We start from the raw sequence: 20020 nt of genomic DNA, 5'->3' as shown, positions 1-20020 counted from the left end.
CATATGTAGAAGCTGCGGGGGGAACGGGCGTTACGTTAGCGGATACATAGTAAACAGCGCGGTGGCGTGGGAGATGCCGGTCGGTCCGGTGTAGAAAGAAAAGGAAAGAGAGGAAAATAAAGGGGGGCCACACTCGGCCGAGACGATGAGGAGGGGGAGGGTGGCGGCAGGGGGAGAGAGAGCGGTGGCCGGTTCGCCGGCAGAGAGAGAGAATTCCTAAGCACCCGGAGCGCGATGCTTACCTGCGGTAACGTTTAAGCGGTGTAGTAAGTACAAGACCTTAGCGCGCATCAAGGAAACAAACAGCTGGCGCGCGCAATATGAATTAAACATGCTGATTAATAATTAACAAGTTGCCGGCTCTCCTCGCGCGCCTATGCCGGTAGGTGGGTGTTCTATCTGGCTTTGTCTTCGTCCCACCCGCGGCCTCCTCGGCGGGCCCCTCCTGCTCCCCCCGCGGGCGAGCGTTTCTTCCCTTTCTCGCTTTCTTTCCCGCGTTACGAGCCAACGCGCACCGCTCGATTAAGTCTTACGATCGACGCTCGCCCATGCTAAAACAGCTGTTCCAGCCGTATCGCGTGTCGGCCGGTTTAAAAAACGCTTCGGCTCACGACCCCTCGACCATCGCGAATCCCGCCGGCACCGATCATCGTTTGTTGCCTCCGCATCCATCAGCGTCGGCGGAGCCGGCCGGCAGGTGTGCGTTTTGCTCTTCGAACTTTCTCGCGATGTTGGTACGTCTCTTTCTTGAGCGGAGGGTATTCTGGGTGATTCGATGACAATTAGCTGGGATAGAATGTGTAGGATATGGGATGAATTATTCGAATATCCAAGTATCTAAGTATTCAACTGTTCAAGTTTTGAAATATCTAATTGTCGAAATATCCAAATGTTCAAATATTCAAATATCGAGCTATCCAAATGTCGGAATATCCAATTGTCGAAATATCTGAATATCTAAATATTCAAATATCCAACTATCTAACTATCCAACTATCCAACTATCCAACTATCCAACTATTCAACTATTCAACTGTCGGAACATCCAGATATCCAAATATTCAAATATTCAAATATTCAAATATCCAACTATCAAATTGTCGGAAGATCCAAATATTCAAATATTCAAATATTCAAATATCCAACTATCGAAATATACAAATATTCAATTATCCAACTGTCGGAAGATTCAGATATCCAAATATTCAAATATTCAAATATTCAAATATTCAAATATCCAAATATCCAAACATACAACTATTCAATTACCCAACTGTCGGAAGATCCATATTTCCAAATATTCAAGCATTCAAATATTCAAGCATTCAAATACTCAAATATTCAAACATTCAAATATTCGAATATTCAAATATCCAACTATCCAACAGCCCAATTGCCCAACTATCAAACTATCGAACTATATACCCTACATGGAAAGAGAGAGATATCTAGAATATCTCGAGGAAACGTTTGCTATTCAAAGATTCCTTCGGTTTCGAAAACGGTCACCCTATCGCGGGGACACGAGTCGCTCGGACACGAGGGAAGACGGTAGCAGAGGAGGCCGCGAGCCGAGGAAGCTGCCTCCTGATTGGAAGGAAGAGTAGGGGCCCTCGCGCGGTCTCCTCTTCATGTTTATTAATGTCCCGTACGTCCGTCTATCGATTCGTCGTTTCACTCTCGTTCCTCGCGAGATAATGATACTGACCTATGCCAGCTGTCGCGTACCAGGGAGCTTAAGTGGCTTAACAACGTCGCGGATAGCTGAAACAACGATCGACCCCTCTTGACACATTGACTGAATACATTATTGTAAATGTCGCCGGCTGCGTTATCGGCGTGGACAGTGGACGCCGGGGACGAGGAAGACGGCCAATCGGTCCTACGATCGGAGGCTGCTCGCCGTTGCCTACTCGTCGTCTTCCAACCTTCCTTTCCTCTATACGTTCGTCTAACTCGAAGAAAGCTCCTTTACGTAATTCACCGATTATTTCGTGGTACACGCGGAAGATATTACACAACTCGCAGTGTGGTACCATGGCGATCGATCTTAGACTTTGTTTACAACAGAGCTACGATACTCCATCGGACGATCAGAGAAAACATTCGACTCTTTCGTTTTCAACCAACTATCGGATGGGTCATACTCATCTATTCACGATTACGTTCTCAGTTATTCACAAGCTAACGCTCGCTTCTATGAAAGATCACTGGAATTTGATCTATCAGTACAAACTACACTGCGAATCGGTTGAAGTCTCAATTCTCAAAAGCCAATTCGACTCGGTAGTTCTACCGTTAATAGAAGCATTTACGTATTTACAGACCTCCCTAGACTTACAGACTTTCTAATTAAAGTTCTCGAAAATCATAATCGAAACCTTGCTATCCACTGTAAAGACACTCGATCGTTCCTCCGGTCTCTTAGCTTCCAGCTGCGGTCTAAACCTACTCGTCCGCGTCGCGCTAGACTCGTCCTCGATCCTCCCGGCTCAATCCTTTCTCCTCCCTGGAGTGCCCTAACCAGACGGTTCAACAAATTCATTTGTTAATTGGTCTCGTCTCGAGTGCAGCGAGAGGCGCACCGAGTGAATTAAGGTCGCGACGAGCCGCCGCGACTCGTCCGGCGATTTTAATCGACGAGTTCCTTCCTGCGCGTTTCCATTAAAGCACCACGCGCTATTCCACTCGATGTTCATTAAATCCGTGCCGGCGAGGCGGGCGAGCGGGCGGGCGAGCGGGCCGTTGGTTAGGGGAAACGTTGCCATAGATGAACGCGAAAAGATTTATCGCGAGACGGAGGATGACTGTTCGTTTTCTCCGAAGGGTGGCCGCCGCGTCGCGCCGGTTGCCTTATCCCCTCGTTTCGGAAGGAGAAACACGCGACCACTCTCGGCAACGGGCGCGATTCCTGCACGCACCGCTCGCGCCGCGCGCGGCCTGTACGCTTCGCCATGCCAGGACGGGGCCGAGGTAGGGTGACGAGTTCAGGAAGTATAACCATAATAGGCAGCAAACGGTGGCGAGCCGAAGGGAGGAGGCGGGGAATAGCGAGGCAACGAACGACACGAGAGCCGTGACGCCGTTCCTGTAGGGATTAATTAGCGATAAGGCTTCTAATGAGCGGCAGGTGAGCGAGCGAACGGCCGGCCGTACGGACGGACCTCGCGAACCGACGACGTACGACTTCTACAGCGATCCCTCGGAACGTTATCGAGGGAACTATTAACGTCGAGGAAGATTTCTGTAATTACAAAGAGAACAATCGAACGATAATCGTGTACGCGCCGCCTGCGAGGTTCAAGGATAAATCACCGCTCGCGTAGCTTACATCCGATGAACCGTCCCACGGCGAGCCGAGGGTAACGAGTTCTATGAAGAAATCGAGGCGACGATTCGCACGCGTCTACCAGGAGGAGACGTTTCGCAACGCGACGCTACGGTGTCGGGACGAGGGAAAAAAGGAGGGACAGAAACGGAGGAGAGAAGAGAAAATAATAGCCGGGCGAACCGAGCCGCGGTGTAAGTGTGACGGTCGTTTCGTAGACGGCCGAAGAGGGGCCGAGGAGTCACGTCCCGTGAATTGTGGGCCACGTGACAGAGGCGTGATCGAGGTGCGACGCGATGGAACAATGCCATCGGAGCTCTTCGAGGAGGAATGCCGCGCGCCGCGCCCATCTTTCCTCGATATCTCGCCCGCCGCCGACGCCGCCGCCGTCGCCGTCGGTGACTACGCTCGCTAATCGCTTCGATATCGAGAGGCAACTTTTCGATCCCGGCTTCGGGACACGCGTTTACCGTTTTCCCAGAAGAAGCCGGCGCCTAACGGGATCGGTCACCGCGTCGCGCGTACTATTTTTTTCCTCTTCGTCGAAGATGCGCTTCAGGTGCGTCCCGTGCGCGGACTTTTATCCGTTCGACCGATTAACGCGAGACAGGTCTGCGGTTTAGACGGCTGTATCTCGATTTTCCGCGACGGTAGGATCTCGGGGAAGAGGTTTTCCCGGACGGACGGACGGGGATCTCCCGGGACAACCGAGACACCGGGAAGAAGGTGCCGATCCCAGCTCATCCTGGCACTTTGACCCTAGTCAATTTCGCTTGGCAACGATGCTGGCGCCTAACGGGACCGCGCTTCCACTTCGACGGGTAAAACTGGTAGTCGACCGGCGAACGACCGATGCTCGTGGATCGTAACACTTCGGCGGGAACCTATTAGCAACGGGACAGTCTTAAAACCGATCGGTATTCTCTCTTGTATCTCCTGTTGCCCAGCGACGCGGAGGTTTATGCTCCGTTTATGAACAGGTTAACAGCACTAACAAAAGAAAGTCGATCGGGTATGCGATGGTAAGGATCTAGGGAGCCTATAAAAGGATCCATCGCCGAAGCGGGGATGCTCTTTTTTTCAGTCCCGGGTTCAAACACCTTCGATAAGAGGATGTTGTCGGAGGTTCGACGACCGTTTCTAATTAGAACGATTCAGTTACGTCCAGCTTTTATTCTTCGTTCGCGCCGCCGATACTGTAACGTATCGTCGCGACTTCAACCTTTGATGAATCCAGTTGCGAAATATTGGGATAACTTTTCTATTCAACGTACTCCTGAAAATCATCGACTAAGTATGGCCTCTCAGACCTCTCAACCGTTTGCGGATGTCGGCATTCCTAAATTGACAAATGATCTTAGTCGAACAGCAAGAGATCACGTAGTTTTCTATCAACCCTTTGAAGTCTGTAGTTAAATATTTTAATGAATCTTAAAGAAACTACCCTAAAATTATTAGATTCTCCATTCATCCGAATTTTGCACTGAGAAGGAAAATAAAAGATCAAAGAAACTGGCAGTTCCCATTTTCGCTAGGAATACTATAAAAATTAGTTGCTGATAGATTACAAAACAACCTGTGCTAGGGGTTGATGAAGCAATTGTTATAATCTAGCTTCATACGTTGAAGGTTTCGTATATCTCGAAGAATCTTAGTCCACAGAGGATTAACCCTTTGCACTCGGATGTTTCTTACTAGAAATATTAAACATTCCTTTACGAAGACGAAGAGCATGTTCTTTGAGACTTTTTCCAGTACATCGAGGAACAAAGCTGTTTTATTCCAATGTTTCACGTATCGAGGCATTATACAAAGTTTAACATCACATTCTATAGCTTTATTGCGTCGAATCAAGCGGCGACTGATAGTCACCTCTCGAGCGCAAAGGGTTAAGCATCGAGCTAAGACCAGAACTAGAACGATCCGAGGTTTTCTTCGGCAAAGCGGCGTGTCCCGCAATCGCGCAGGTAGTCTGGTGCGTCGGCGGTAAATATCATGGATCGATGACCCGTTTTCCACGGCCATAATGGACCCGTATCCCCGCGGGGGCAGACGGAGTTAAGGCCGCGCTGCGTCTCGAAGTAGGCACAGCTTAGCGGGTGTCACGCGCGTCATAAGAATGCGATAAGACGAGGAGGAGCGCGGACGGCGGTGCCGGCCGGGACAATGCGAGCTCGTCCCGTTTCGTTCCATTCCGAGCGAACGCATCGGCCGCGCCATTGTGTCGGGCCGAGAGCCTCGTTCCGTTCCGTTTCGTTCCGTTCGGCAACCGCGCGCCGATACCATACGCGCGACCTCTTCGAACACGCAGGAGCCATCGGCCGGTTCTGACCTTATTCCACTAAAATACACGCGGCTCGCATGTTAAATCGTCGCCGAGCGTGCCTCGTTCTCGCCGGTTCGACCGATCGGGTCAAGGCATCGGCGAACTTCGCGCGTCCGACTTTACGTAACGCGCCTTCGTTTCGACTTCGGCTTGAAAGCCTGTTCTCGCTTCGAACCGCCGAACGAATAATCTTCCGTTCCGCTGCGAGCCGACTGCGACGCCTTATTGTCCCTTATTTCTCACTGTCATCCTCCGCGCCGAATGCAACGGAATTCTTTCGCTCTCTTCGGCCAGAAGAACCTTGCATCGTTACGATCTGCCGGGCGTTCCAAGGTTTCATTTAGAATAATATTCGTAAGAATGTCTATAATATTTCCCATGCAATAAATTAATCTTCACTCTGGGGTTAGGTGGTTAAAAACTGTCCCATCTTTTGCTTAGACTTTATGCATGGTGTATATTCGAACCAACCTTGGAAAGTTGAAGTTACTCATAGCAGAGTTCAATATTTCATTCCAAGTTTCTCATTCAGTTGGTAATGCTACGAACTACGTAATAATAATTAACACTAGGTTGACAGGCATTTATTGTACAGTTTATTCTATTGTTCCTGGGGAAGTTGATATTCGTTCATTTAGATTTTGGAAATTGTAGATGTAGAAAAAGACAATCAGGATTCATATTCGTGTAATTGCATCAACGAAGACCGATTGAAACATTTACCAAATAATATTTATAAAATTCAATCCGCGTCAAATTGACGCGTTCCGTAAACCTAGTGTTAAGATTAGCGAATTGTGTGACAAAGCGAATTCTACGCGGTTAGTGTCGTCTTTTTTTAAACCGTGACCCTCGAAGAGTGAATACAATACAACATCCATCACAGTAAACGGCTCGCGACTCTCAAATAATTCCTCCGAAACAGCAAATTCACCTCGTCCCAATTGCACGGCAGAAACGCGCGTTTTCTGGCCTAAAAACGGGGCAGCTCGTAACGACAGCGAAGGTCCCCGCGTCTATCGCGCGACAATGAAGATTATCACGGTGGCGAGCGAGGGTGCCGGAGTGGGTGTTACCTCGTTCCACGGTCTCTCCGATGTACACCTACTTAGAGCTCGCACCGTCCGCGCGCGCGGAGAGGAGCCCGATATACACACAGCGGCGTGCACGGTGTTATTATCGTGCCGGTGCAATTAAAGAAGGAAGCCTAGAAATTAGCGGGTGGCGGACGTAGGTAAGTATAGTGCCGGTACCGACCACGAGAACCGGGGGGATGCCTCGTCGAGTTTACGCCGGCGGCGGGGCGAAGGGGAAGGCTCGTTGGCGCGACGAGGAGGCGGACGGCCGAGGGACGAAGACGGCCGCGGTGCGCGCGGCTTTTGAATATGCATAGGCCAAACGGCACGGGACGAGGACGAGATAAGGGCCGACTTATTTTTCCTGCCTTTCGCTTCGTTCCGTCCTTATTTTATTTCGGCGCTAACTGCCGTCGTTCCCCGAGACTTCCGTTCCCCCCGCTTCCTTCCGCGATCCTACGCGGCGACGATTCCGAAATCCCCGGCGTTTCGAGTTCCGAGGAGCGCGGACCGACCCTCGCCGCGGAGTGGAATCGGGAGGGACGACGAGCGGTCGAAGGAAATCGCGGCTAAACGAGGGAAATGAAAAGTTAACGGGGCGGTGAATATTTCACGGGGCCACTCGTGGCCGCGGTTCATTTTTCAACGGCAGGGGTGGATTTTTCTCGGGCGAGCGGGGGCCGCGATACGACGCGAATTAAATTAATGCGCCGGCCCGGGCGAGCGACGCGGTAACGCGCCGCGTTCCGCTTACAATTAAGCCCCATAAAACTGTAAGCCGCGCGACTGGCCGACCCCGGCCGAGCCGCTTGCCAATGAATATTTTTATTTAATGCCCCATTAGCCGTACACCCGCCCAGACATTTACTCCGCCCTCCGTCCTTTCTCCGGTTTCGCGGGAACGATCCGTCGAAACTGTTCCGCGGAACGATCTAGGGGATTAGACGGGAGAGATCCGATCTCTCGATCAACGGTGTTCTGTTACACTCACCGAGTCCTCAGTGATTCTTCGTTCGTCCCGGTTTCGTCGATGTTCCCTCGTTTCCATCTTTCTCCGTTAGGGAACCTGGAACAGAACGGAACGTCTAGTTAGCTAGAGCTCACCTGCGCGCACGGGCACCTGCGCGCCGAGCGTTCGTTTCCAGCGGGACGTGGGAAATGGTTTTAAAGGGATCGGCGTCTCGGTTTTATCGGCGAGTCGATAGCGTTCGCAGTAACGACGATTAGTTTATCGAAAACCGCGGGACGCCTCGGTTTCCAGGCCGAGGTGGCCGGCGAGACTCGTGTGAAAGAAGACCGCCGCGGATCGGAAGTCCCGAAAAAAGCAGCCGGGCCGATTAGTATGCGCCCTGTCGCGTCGCGGTGCCCTGCGGGTTGTCCTTAACGCGCGGCGACGCGTTGCGCCCAGCAGAACTCACTTCCTTTTTCCCGTGATGGCCGATCAGTTAAAAAAAGAATCATGAATATGCATCGCGCAGACCCGGCCACGACCGTTTGCCGGCATTTCGCACGGCCACTCGATCCCGGGGCCCCGGCGAACGCAGTTGCAGTCGGGCCTGCAGTTGTTGCAACTCACCTGCCGCCGAGCCGAGCCTCGGCCGCTCGATCTAACGTATCTAGCGGGGGAACGACGCGTTGCCTAATCGACTGACACAGGCGACGCTTTGCCGAAGAATGTCGCGTAGATTTCCTTGGTAGCTATCGGGGAATTTGGAAATAGATCGAAGAGCTTTAAGTCTCGAGCAGTCGATATGAAGCTTGAGCTACTACGATCGCTGTTGACACGTTCACTAACAATTACGAGATAACATATTGCCTAGGACGCCAACTAGGAGTTATCTCGTAGGAACATTAAGAATAATATACTAGGTCTGAATCAAATTAGCTTCTAGGACTGGAAACCTACAATTTACCTTAGTCGAAGTATTAACCCTCAGCACTCCGGATGGTTTTGTAATCTATCTGCAACTAATTTTTATAGTATCGCTAGTGAAAATGAAAAATGCCATAACATTTTTTAGATCTTTTATTTTCCTTAGTGCAAAATTTGGATAATTTGGATAACTGTAGGGTAGTTTCTTGAAGATTCATTGAAATATCTGATATTATTCCTCGCGCAATATTGTAGCCTACAGAGTTCAAAGGGTTAAATATCCAAGAGTTCTAGTACCCAATTCGATCGACTATTTACATAAAGAAAAGGTTGCTTTAGTTTCTAACATCCACTGGTATCGCAAGTCCAACAGTCTCAAAGCTGTTAACACAGGTTGTATTCGCTGGCCAACAATGGGCACCCCGACGATCGGAGATTATCGAGGCACCGTTCCGTTGTTTCGCTAAGAAAGCCGCGAGAGGAACGGTACACAGCCGCGGCGGGAGGAAACGGGACGAAAACGCGCAGGGGCAGCAGCCCTCGGCGAAGGCCGGCTCGCGGGCAGGAAGGAAACGCGAAATAAATACAGCGTGGCAAGGGGCGAGGGTGAGGCAGCGCGGCATGCGGCGGTCTCCGGTTAGAGTCCGGGACTGGAACTGGAACTGGACGGCAGTCCGGCCAGAAAGATACATATTTTTAAATATTTTAGTCACGGTCCGCAATCGCCTCGTCACGCAGCCTTGCCACCTACTGGCTACTACCCATTACGTAGCTACGTACGTTGCTAGGTACGTGCCTGGGCATCGCCGCGCCATAGCCAGAGCCTTACGCTGCCCACCTTCCACGTACGTTGCCACACACGCTACTCCTAAGTCGTCTTCCTTCGGGGTTTACCTACACTCTTGTTGCTCGTTTCCGTTCGCGTCTCGTCCGCGCCGCGCGTTCTACGCGTCCACGTTTCCACGGACGCTTCGCGGTCGCGCGGCTAAAGAAACCTTCTCCGACGTTCCCCTCGGACGAGACGGTTCTGACCTCTTCACTGTCGAACTGCGCCGAGGTCGTTTATACTTCATTCTTTTAGTGTACAGTACGAAGTTGATAGGTTAACGAAATGTTCTACATCGTTTCCCTCGATGGTTTTGACCTTTTAACCGTCGAACTACGCCGAGGTCGTTTATACTTGATTCTTTTAGTGTACAGTACGAAGTTGATAGGTTAACGAAATGTTCTACATCGTTTCCCTCGACGGTTTTGACCTTTTAACCGTCGAACTGCGCCGAGGTCGTTCATACTTGATTCTTTTAGTATACAGTACGAAGTTGATCGGTTAACGAAATGTTCTACATCGTTTCCCTCGATGGTTTTGACCTTTTAACCGTCGAACTGCGCCGAGGTCATATACTTGATTCCTTTAGTATACAATACGAAGTAAAATATGATCGGTTAACGACATGCTCTACATCGTTTCCCTCGGTTTTGACCTTTAACCGTCGAATCACGAGATCGTTTCAACTTAATTCGTTTACCACGCGATACGAGATAAAACGTGAGCGAAGAAGCATAGAGGACACGTATTCTCTAATGGGAGCTGCAAATAGTACGCCGATTGTTCTCGTTCGTCGTGTCGCTAAATAATTATATTCACGTATTTGGCTGAGCCTCGTGTGTCGAGGCAGCCCATAACACTCACGGGCTCGACGGTTAAGGGTTGAAACTCCGGCGACAGTGGCAAAGAAACGCGGGTCGATTTTCGCATGATTAAACGCGAGGACGAATAACACGGTCAGAACCGCGCCGAAATGATCCCGCGTTCGCCTGATAAGGGCCGAAAGAGCCGGCCACCGATCAAGCCCGAGCGCTGTTTGGTTCTCTTGCTCTTTTGCGATCAGGCCGAGCGACAAGGGGACCGGGTTTATTCTTTATCGGAAAGACGTCGAAAGGATCGCGTCGAACGCGTCCGATCGCAGGGGATTTCTCGGAAACGATACCGATCCTGGCAGGTCCTGGTTAAGTATACGGGCTCGCGCGAGCTCGCTCCTGCCTCGACAATGAGCGATCTGGTTTTAATGAAGCGCGGCAATTATCGTGTATGCCGCCGGCATGCATTATTCATCGCGTCGCGCGCTTATCGCCTTTTATCTATCGCCCCTATAGCTTCCGTAGTAAGATGTTACGGATTCTCCTTCGTTTTTTTTTGTCCCCCTGCCGGACATTTGTCGTTCGGGGAAGCGTCCGTGCGACTCGGCTCGCGAGCGTTGCGGCCGGGTTTGGAACCGCGGGACAACGGACACGCGATTCTTTTGTCTTGCCGCTCCGCTGATCGCCGGTGCTCCCTCGTCCGCGATTGTCTTTCGCTTCGTGGACCGTTCGCTCGGCCGTTCTCGCACGCGAGACCTGCGAGAATCGTGAGCCGCAGTGCTGTTCGATGCAACTGCGACTCGCCTTCGATTAAGTGTATACTCGAGAAGGGGTTGCAAACGACGCGCTATCTGGCGAAGTTCGATAACGCCGATCGACCTTCGAAGATCTATCGTTGGACGAACGTTCTCCGGAGTCGTCAATATTTTTAGATACGGCTATCGAAAGTTTCGCCGCTTATCTCCTGGAAATGGGGGCAATTATCTCTAGGCGCATACATTTGTCGAGTTTACCGCGATATTCACGTTCGAACTGGCGACGCATATTCCGCGGTGAATCGACGGTCACGTTGCCGGCGCGAACATTTCGCTGAACGCCGGCACCGGTGCGGGTTCCACCCTTTCCCGATTCAAATCGCACACGGGATACGTCCTCTCGAGGTCTCATTATACGAACGAAACGCCGCGTCACCGCCGCTACGCGCGCGCGTCCGTCGCGTTTATCCGAAACCGGGCGTTTAATTAAAACTCGACCGCGCGATCACGATGAAAAATTAATTCGGTCACGTAACCGTGTAAAACGCGGCGATCGCCGTTGCATCACCGACCGCTAATTATTACAACGGGCGCAGAAATTCGCCGGGCGGATATCGTGTCCGCCGCGGACGGGATCGCGTTCGCGAGCATAAATATTAAACGGGCCGAGCCGTTTATACGCGACACGTAAAACCGAAAAATCGCGCGCCAGCGAATACCGTAGCTCGCTTCCATCGGATGCTGCGTTCCCTCGATTCGGGCGCTGTTCTTGTGCAAACGTAAAGATTACTCGCTGGTCGAACGAAATTTCTAGCTAAAGATCTTAACCTCTTGATCTGTCATTTATTTCTGAAGTACGATCGATGCAACTGAAATATCGCTGTATCATTGTAACATGCTCGACACTTTGCCATGTCACCGGCTTTATTGAGAAAATTGTGTCGACTAGGTTTCGAGTGTTTACTTGTCAATAAGGAGCGCTTGCGTAACGAACACTTCCATTTGACGTCTAAAAGTGACAAGCTATAGATCAGAGTGGAATCGAGTATATTTAGTTATTATAACCAATTGTCATTCATTCTTAATATGCAATAATAGAAATATCGTACGTTATATTTCCGAACTAAAGCAGAAGCAGTACGACCACATCGAATACTTCAAGAATACTCAAGCCACCCAGCACTCGAATAGCTAAACAATAACCGAATGCAGGAAGAATCCTCGGCGAGGCAGCGCGACCTTATAAGAGATCCGATTCGAGGGGCAAAAAGCCCGTGGCGCGAGAAATCGCGAGAAACGCTGCCCCTAGAATGGAAAGTGAAAATCTCTGCGAAGACGCGGATCCCTTCTTAAGCGGGCCGGGATCTCGCGCGGATTCCGGGAACGGCCGCGGAGACACCGACCTGACGCGAATTTAACGAGCAGGCTCTCTCGCGCGCGATCGACGGGGGGCTGCCGAAAGCGAGCACGAAAGACGAGGCGCGGCCGAGAGGCGCTCGCCGAGGAAGAGTCCGGGGGTGGCGGAAGAACGAGGCGGCGGAGTCGAAAGAGGGTGGCTGGGCTGGAGAAATGAAGGCAGCGTGGCTGGAAAAATGCGAGCCTCCGACTCCCCGCATACATTTCCATACATCAACCCGTCCAAGTTGAGCCGGAGCGAGCGAAAGACCGACCGGTCGAGGCACCCGCCGCCGCCGCCGCTGCCGCCGCCGTGCCGCCTCGCCGGCTGGAGACTGACGACCACAGGGAGAAAAGGAGGACCGCTGGATAAGGGGAACCAACGGAATAAATCCAACTAATTAGACGAGGAAAAACCGCGGATTAATTACCCGTCGCCTTCGCCTCTTCTTGCCAGCGCGCGCGGCATCTTCCCTCGACCCTAGCCCTCCTTCCGGTCGGCCCGACCGTGGAAAACGATTTTTCATCGCACCGCCAGGAAATTTGGCCACGTTAACCGACCGTCGTCACGCGATTCTTTGTCCTCCTTCAGGCTACTCCTACCGAAAGACGATACTGGATCGCTGGAATCGGAAACTTCCCGGTTCCGAGTAAAAGAACTTCGAAGTTCGTCGAGCTCTTTTTCTTCGACGGGCGGCGGAAAGAAAGTTGGGCAAGATGGCCGGCGCAGGGATGGATTAATGTACTCGTACAAGGGAAACGCCGATCGTCTTCCAGGGGCGGGAGAAAAAGGCTGCCGTGATTCGGCAAGGCAAATACCGCGGCGAAAGGAAAAGTAGGGTGTCGAGGTGTTTGCGCGGCTGCCGGCGAACGCGCGCGTACGCACACACGCGCACGGACTGCGGGCTTTCCCGCGACTGCCGAGTGTTTGCGAGCGGTTCGAAAGCTCTCGGGTTCCAGGAAGCCGCGCGGGAGACGCCAGCCAGCGGAACGATGGAAGCCTGAAATGCAGATTTCGCGCGACTCTCGAGCCTCGAAAGCGTCTCCTGCTTACCTATCTCCCCGGTTGCTCCGCTCTCACGCCTGCCGGCGCGCGCTCGCTCCTCTCGCCGATATCTCTCCACCCTTTTCGCTCGACTTCACCGTGTTCTCCCGTCCGCCGTCTGCGTCGTCCCTTTCGCTCCGTCTTTCCGCGGCGCGAGCACCTTCTTTCCCGCTTCGACGCTTCTCCGCGCTCGAGCCCGGATTTACCCAGCGCTTAGAGTCACTTTACACCTTTCACGAGGATCGCGAGGAGAGCGGTATTGTTCCACGGCGATCTCGCGCGGGACCGACGAACCCCGTGTCCCAAAGGTCGCGGGGAACATCGCTCGGCGGAAGAGGAACGGCGGCAGAAGCTCGGCGGGCCGATCGCTCGGCGCGCGAGGAAAGGGGTCGGCTGGTTGCTGGCCGAGTGATCGATGGTGCTGGGCGTTATCTTCGCCACCCCCGCCACGGTCCCGCGGTAATTCATCATCTCGCTCTGTTTTTCACTTACTTTGTATGCAACATATTCCGTAATTTTTATTCAGTCGACCGGCTACCCTTGGCGAGCCCGTGGAACGCGCCGCGGCCCGTCCACCCCCGAGCACCGCCGGCAGATGGACGCGAGGCCCTGGAAGACGAACGGGAGGACGACGCTCGGCGTCTCCTTCGTCGTCCTACTCGACCGGACCGGCCGCGAGAGTCCGAGGGGTTACGCAACCCGCACTCTATATGCTAAAGAATCTCGATATGGAGATACCTCGGACTGGACTCATCCCCGGGACCGGTCAGTTTGATTTATTGGCTCGAAATCGGCCCCGCTAAATTTCTGGGGAAAATATGCTGTCCCGGGCCGCGCGCTCTCGACCGTGTTTTCCACCGGCATTTCCATAAAATGAATTATTAGACCGCCGCCCGGCCGGGGTACGTCCGACGTATCCACCCGCGGGTATCGGTCTTCGTCTCCGAGGGCGGAGGTTAACGTTCGATCCTCCTCGAGACTTCGCGGCGCGTGTCGTGGAACCGGAGCATCGTTGACTTCAGCGTTGCAGCTGCTGAGCAACCAGGACGCTTTAGTTCTCGAACCTTCTGTCGATGCTTCGACTGTTAAGCGAAAGCTCATCGAAACTCGAACGCGGGCGACACAGTTCTAACGAAGCTAAATGTCAACATTCTTCGTAACGACTGCTATTACCTTCCTCGTACCTCGTATATCCGATATTCGACGCGTTATCAGGAGAATGAAGCTTAAGCTTCCGAATTCTAATCACTTATAATTCCAAGTTCCAGTGTATAGACAAAGTCCAGAATTCTTATCACTGGAATCTACAAATTCAATGCAATCATCTCGCACAGCACGGCGACCATGGAGCTCGGAACGCGCGCAGTGGTGTTTTCGTTGCTCGGCGGCCGTTATCGGTAGGTGGACATCTTTTCGGCGTTTTTCCGGGGCAAGGGCCGCGCGACGGTTACAGTCACGGTCGTTCTCCGCTCGTGTCACCCCTCGGTGTCGGTCCGTGAAAGCATCTGACGCACACGCCGGCCCATCGGGTTCGACCGGGCCCGGGGCCCGGGCCCGCCGCCCTTTAGATCGTATCGCGGAGGTCACGGTGCTTATGTACCGGTCGCTAACATATTTTTAAGTAGCGGCGATACCGTCTACCAGCGGGACCGGACACGGCCACGGCCGCCAAACCGAACGATACGATAGACGACACCGTGGGCACCAGCGGCGAGCCTTACGCGCTCGTCGCCGTTGCACACGTTACACGCTCTCGCGAACGGGACGGCACCTGTCGCGCAAGGTGTTCCCGAGCTCGCTCCTATGTCGTCGCCAACGATTCCCCGAGGGAGGAAAACGTTCGTTCCGCGCTGTCTCCGATGCGAATACGTCTTTTCCCGTGGCACGCTCGGATGTCGTGATCTAGACCGTCCGTTGATCGTTCGTTGATCGTTCGTTTCAGACGTAGGAACGATCTACATTGGTGTATTCTCTAGTGTTGTTATCAGAATGATAGATACGTCGAAGCGAACGCAGTTTCTTGGTGACACGATAAAGATCGATTGGTAGCGTCACCATTTACGGGTCGTAAGAAACGAAGTCGATTCGTCCGAGATAAAACCGCAGTTGTCACTTACACGTGGCTCCGGTGCGTTAACAATCGCGATTCTATTTTTAATTCCGCCTGCCGATCGTAAAATCGCGGAGCCGTAAAGGGCGCCCGTAAACCCGGGACTTTTCCATTAGCGATACAAGCCGAGAGTAGTGCGTAAACCGGAAGTTCCTCTCCTCGCCGTTGTCTTTCGCCGTTATCGAGCGGAGGAGAAGGTTGGTATCGGGGCGAGGTATCGAGAAGCGATGAATCAACGACGGCTCGTTCCGTCGACCACCGGGGTCGAAAGGGATCGCGAAATTTCATTCGCGAGCGAGCGAGCGGCCCGGGTCCCGGTGTACTCGTGGGAATCAGCTGGTCGCGTGCAAGCGAAAGAAAGCATGTCGAGCGCGGGTACAAGCGAGGCGGAGCGCAGGTGAAACGGTTGCGAGGAGGAGCAGGTGGACCAACGATCTTCGGCGTGTGCCACGGGGAACGGGGCTGACCTCGAGGCCGCGGCAATCGGAGAGATTCCCGGCGCAGCTGCGCGCTCGTTTTATCGTCCGGGACAAGTAGAGGCGCGTAGGAACGGTTACGAGTGGTACGCGACGCGGGAAATCAATTACGATGCAGCTTGAAACTCCGGCCGGCCAATCACCGTTACCGGATTCGACGCTACCCGCGTTTATCGCGACCGGTCGGCTAATCGGCCAGCCGGTTTATATTGTCCCGGGGCATCCAGTGTCAGGGATCATCCTTATAAAATTCGATCGCTATCGGAGGAATAACAACGACGCGGCCTTCGACAGGACGTCGCGTCGAATTATTCCAGGACGATTCGCGTGAATAATTCAGCATTCTGCTAATCATCGCGAACGAGACACGGTAATTAGACTCTCGCAGAGCAGCGAACAACTCGATCGACCCGCATCGTTATCGAAGTTTCCGGAAGAAGTCGCGGAGACCGTTTGAAGCCGAGTCGAAGGAAGACCTTGAAGCTCGAAGAGTAAAGGATTAGCTGGACTTATCGGACCGACAGGATTCCCAGGATAAGAAATTCGAGGGAGCCTGCACGGGATCCCTACGTTATCGCTGGCGTAAGAGGAGAGGAGGAACGCCGAGGGTGGCCAGGGATACGAACCCGTCGAGGGCAAGTAGATCCCTGCAGCGGGCGAGCTTGCGCTAGGAACGGCGGAGCTTTCGCAGCGACGAGCAGCGCCTTGCCTTGGCGACTTCCGGCAGCTGACTTCCACCGCGAACCCGGCCCGGAACCATAGTTCCGGGGCAAGCGGCGGCGCGACAGCCCCGAGATCCCTTCTTTATCGGCGCTCCCAGGAGGCGCGTCGCGTTGTCTTCTTCTCGCGCTCCCTTTTTTTCTTTTTCTCCCCCCATCGGCATCGGCTTTTTTCCCCTTTCTGGCGCGGTTTCTTGCTCGCCTCGGCACGCCGCTAGACCGAAGAGGAGGCACAGGAGGAGGGTTGGAGGAAGTCGTCGACCGGCGTCATAAGGAGATATCGCGGCGCGATACCCGGTTACCGCACACGGCTGCCGTGTAACCCGTTAACGCACCGCCAATGTGTGCCGCTGTCGTACCAATTAATCGCCGGGAGATCCTTATCGCCATGGGATGTTTTCAGTCACGGCCTGCACTTTCCGCGCTCTGGCTTCCTCGTCCCGATGCCCCGTTCCGCGTCCGCCAGACCCGGGAACGCCGGCCCGACGATGCCGCGCGCGCGGTGTTATACGCCGCTCGTTAATCCGAACGATCGCAGGAAATTGGCGTTACTGGAAAAGTCGAGCGCGTTCGGTAACGGTAGCGTCCGCGTCCGTCTCCCACGGACCGTGCCGCGCCGGGGGGAAGAACCGTGAAAAAATGCATTTTCGATTAGTCGTGCGACCGAGGAACGAGGATCCTGTTGGATAACCGCCCGCGCGGCCCGCCCCGGCCGAGTTCGGAGCATTTGTTTCCGCGTATCGATACGCACCGATGATCAGCCTGATAAGGACGGTTAATAGCGGCTCTAAAGTATCTTCTGCCGTGGCATCGATCATTCTGTAATTGGCTCCGAATTCCGCGCGGAACGCGCTGAATTCGATTAAGGAATTCCGTCGACTGCGCCGGTAGAGGAACGAGAGCCGCGAGGAGTTTTCTGGAGCGAACTTGAAAGCTTGATATCCGGGTGAACCAGTGATATCGAAGACTATGCTCGAATACCTAAACGTGTTAATAAACAAATTATGATTCTATAAAATGGAGATTAACCGAAACCTTCTTCCCGCGAACGTTCGACGGAATCGTCGTTTGAACTGAAATCTAAACTGAAATATGCACGCACGGGTCGGCACCTTTGAAGGGGTCATCTTTTACAGCTGTAACCCGCGGCGCGCGGAAACTACCAAAATATATTGTGCGATTAACATACAATCGGTTTATTGGCTTCTCATCCGGGTTCCCGGCGACCGTTAACCCTCTCGACGGTCCGCGAAACAGCTGCCGTTGGTGTGCTCCTCGCGACGGTTCGACTCGTAGACGCTGCCACCGAGTGTACACCGGTCACGAGGCAGCCTCGCGGCGTATTTCGGGCAGTGAGAGCAGAACGCGCCGAGGGAGAGCCGGAACCCTGGGAACGTCGTTTTGTATTCCGCGTAAGCGTCGAGTAAGCGCGACCTCCCTGTGTGTGTGAATGAAATTCAAGGTAGGTCGTCGGTCAGTCCGCCTGACTCGGACGAGATCTCGCTTGTCCTTGCCCCGACGCGACGCGACGCGACGCGACGCTGTTACGCGTCGTCGACGGGAACGTGGATCGCCGCGAATGGGATCGATACGCGCGCCTCAACCCCGCGTGCATGCGGAAACGTGGGAAGACGCGGCCGAATTCGGTCGACGCTCCCGCGGGAACCGTTTCGAATCAACGCTGAATTCTTCTTCGGAACGATCGGCTTCGATGAAGAATCAGCTTCGAAACAGGAGAATGAACCCTTTGCACTCGGAAGTTTCTCGCTAGAAACGTTCATTTTCTGTCAATGCGAGGACATTCCTTGAAACCAACTCGAAGAGAATTCACGAGTACATCGAGGAAAGCTATTCTATTCCAATATCTCACGCATCGAGGCATTACGCGAAATTCCACGTTAACTACATCTTATAATTTCACCGCGTCGAATTAAACGGTGACTGAGAGTCGCCTCCCGAGCGCGGAGGTTTAATAAAGTAAACCTCGCCAAGTGTAAACGAGTAGAAGCGTGTAGTCACAGGAGAGGCAACGATGTCTTCCATTCGTTACTCTCATCCGTCGTCTACGGGGTGACGGAGTGCCGTCGGTTAGTAGACGGAACAAGAGTCGGTCTGCGGCGTGGAAAATCCGGTTGCCACGGATTGCGAGCCGGCGGATAGAGGGTGGCTAGCTAGAGAGGCGGCTAGAGTCGGCGAGAACGGGGTTGCCGAAGGAGGAACGGAAGGACGAGCGGAATAGAGCGTCGGCTGTGGCGGGAACGGGAGCGAAAGAGCCGGAGAAAAAGGGGAGAAAGATGGAGGGCCGATAGAGAGGGCGAGATAAAGAGCGGGCGACGCTCGGAGGAAGAGAGAGGAACGGGACGGGTAGGGAAGGGGATGAGCAAGCGGAGAGAACAGGAGGAAGCAGCGGGTGATTGATTTTTGTCGTGGCTTTGCCTGACGCTATCCGTTATATCCGCGATTGTGCGGACCTGCAGGGGGACTCCCGGTGGCGGGTTCGCGCGGTGAAGCGACGACGGCGGGCGTCGCGGCGCCGTCCACCGATTGGCGGTTGCCGTCCCCAGGGGGCGGCGCTAATCACCAGACCGTGCAGCACCGTGAGTCTCTCCGCTGCACTCGCCTCGAAAGCACTCTACCGTGCATCGGTGGCTCCGATCTATATACACCCGGCCACCACCACCACCGCCGTCGCCAGCCACCATCCACCACCACCGCCGCCACCAACACCACGCGCGACTGACCTCTACCTACCGTGCGTACGGGCTCGGACAACACAGAGGGACCCCGTCGTCCTCGCGACCGCGCCGCGCACCCTCCGCCGACCCAACAGGATGTAAACCGACGACTATGACGACGGGAAATGGAATCGTCCCCCTACGTCCCCGTCCGGCGATATCCTCCGCGCTGCCTCTTCGAGGAAAGAAAGGAATGGCGGAGAGACGCTCCTCGAGCTTCGATTTTTAGGGGACGAAGGATCGGCGGATTCAGCGATTGATCTCGTCTGGATCTTAGAGACTTGGGTTGAGGTAGTGGACGCGATTTCTGAGGAATGATCAAGCAACGAGGATACCTTAAGAATTTGTGATTCGTTGGAGTTTGTTGGGTTGTCCGTTGGACGTTTCTAGTGCGACCGCAAGGTTAACGTCGACGTTGATTACGAGGTTAGGGTACGCTTCAAAGAGGAGCGGGAGTATCTCGTTAGCTCGGAGGTTAGACGCGACTCGCTGTTTTCCTCGCGTTTACGCGTCGCTCTCCGGCTGCCCCCGGATTTCAACAGGT

At 53.5% G+C, this 20020-nt stretch overlaps 1 protein-coding gene across 3 annotated transcripts in view; it reads right to left on the bottom strand.

The window, feature by feature from the left end:
• LOC116433684 (uncharacterized) overlaps nt 1-20020 on the bottom strand; it is a 215443-nt gene that overhangs the window by 85081 nt on the left and 110342 nt on the right. For all 3 annotated transcript variants that reach the window (XM_076372844.1, XM_076372843.1, XM_031992044.2), the window contains one exon: nt 7722-7796. In XM_076372844.1, coding sequence (XP_076228959.1) covers nt 7722-7796 — 75 coding nt within the window. The remainder of the gene's footprint in view (nt 1-7721; nt 7797-20020) is intronic.

The sequence above is a fragment of the Nomia melanderi genome, chromosome 12 (genome assembly GCF_051020985.1).
Source record: "Nomia melanderi isolate GNS246 chromosome 12, iyNomMela1, whole genome shotgun sequence".
NCBI lineage: Eukaryota > Metazoa > Arthropoda > Insecta > Hymenoptera > Halictidae > Nomia > Nomia melanderi.
The sequence above is the reverse complement of the archived record's forward strand: the minus strand, read 5'-3'. Positions and strand labels throughout refer to the sequence as shown.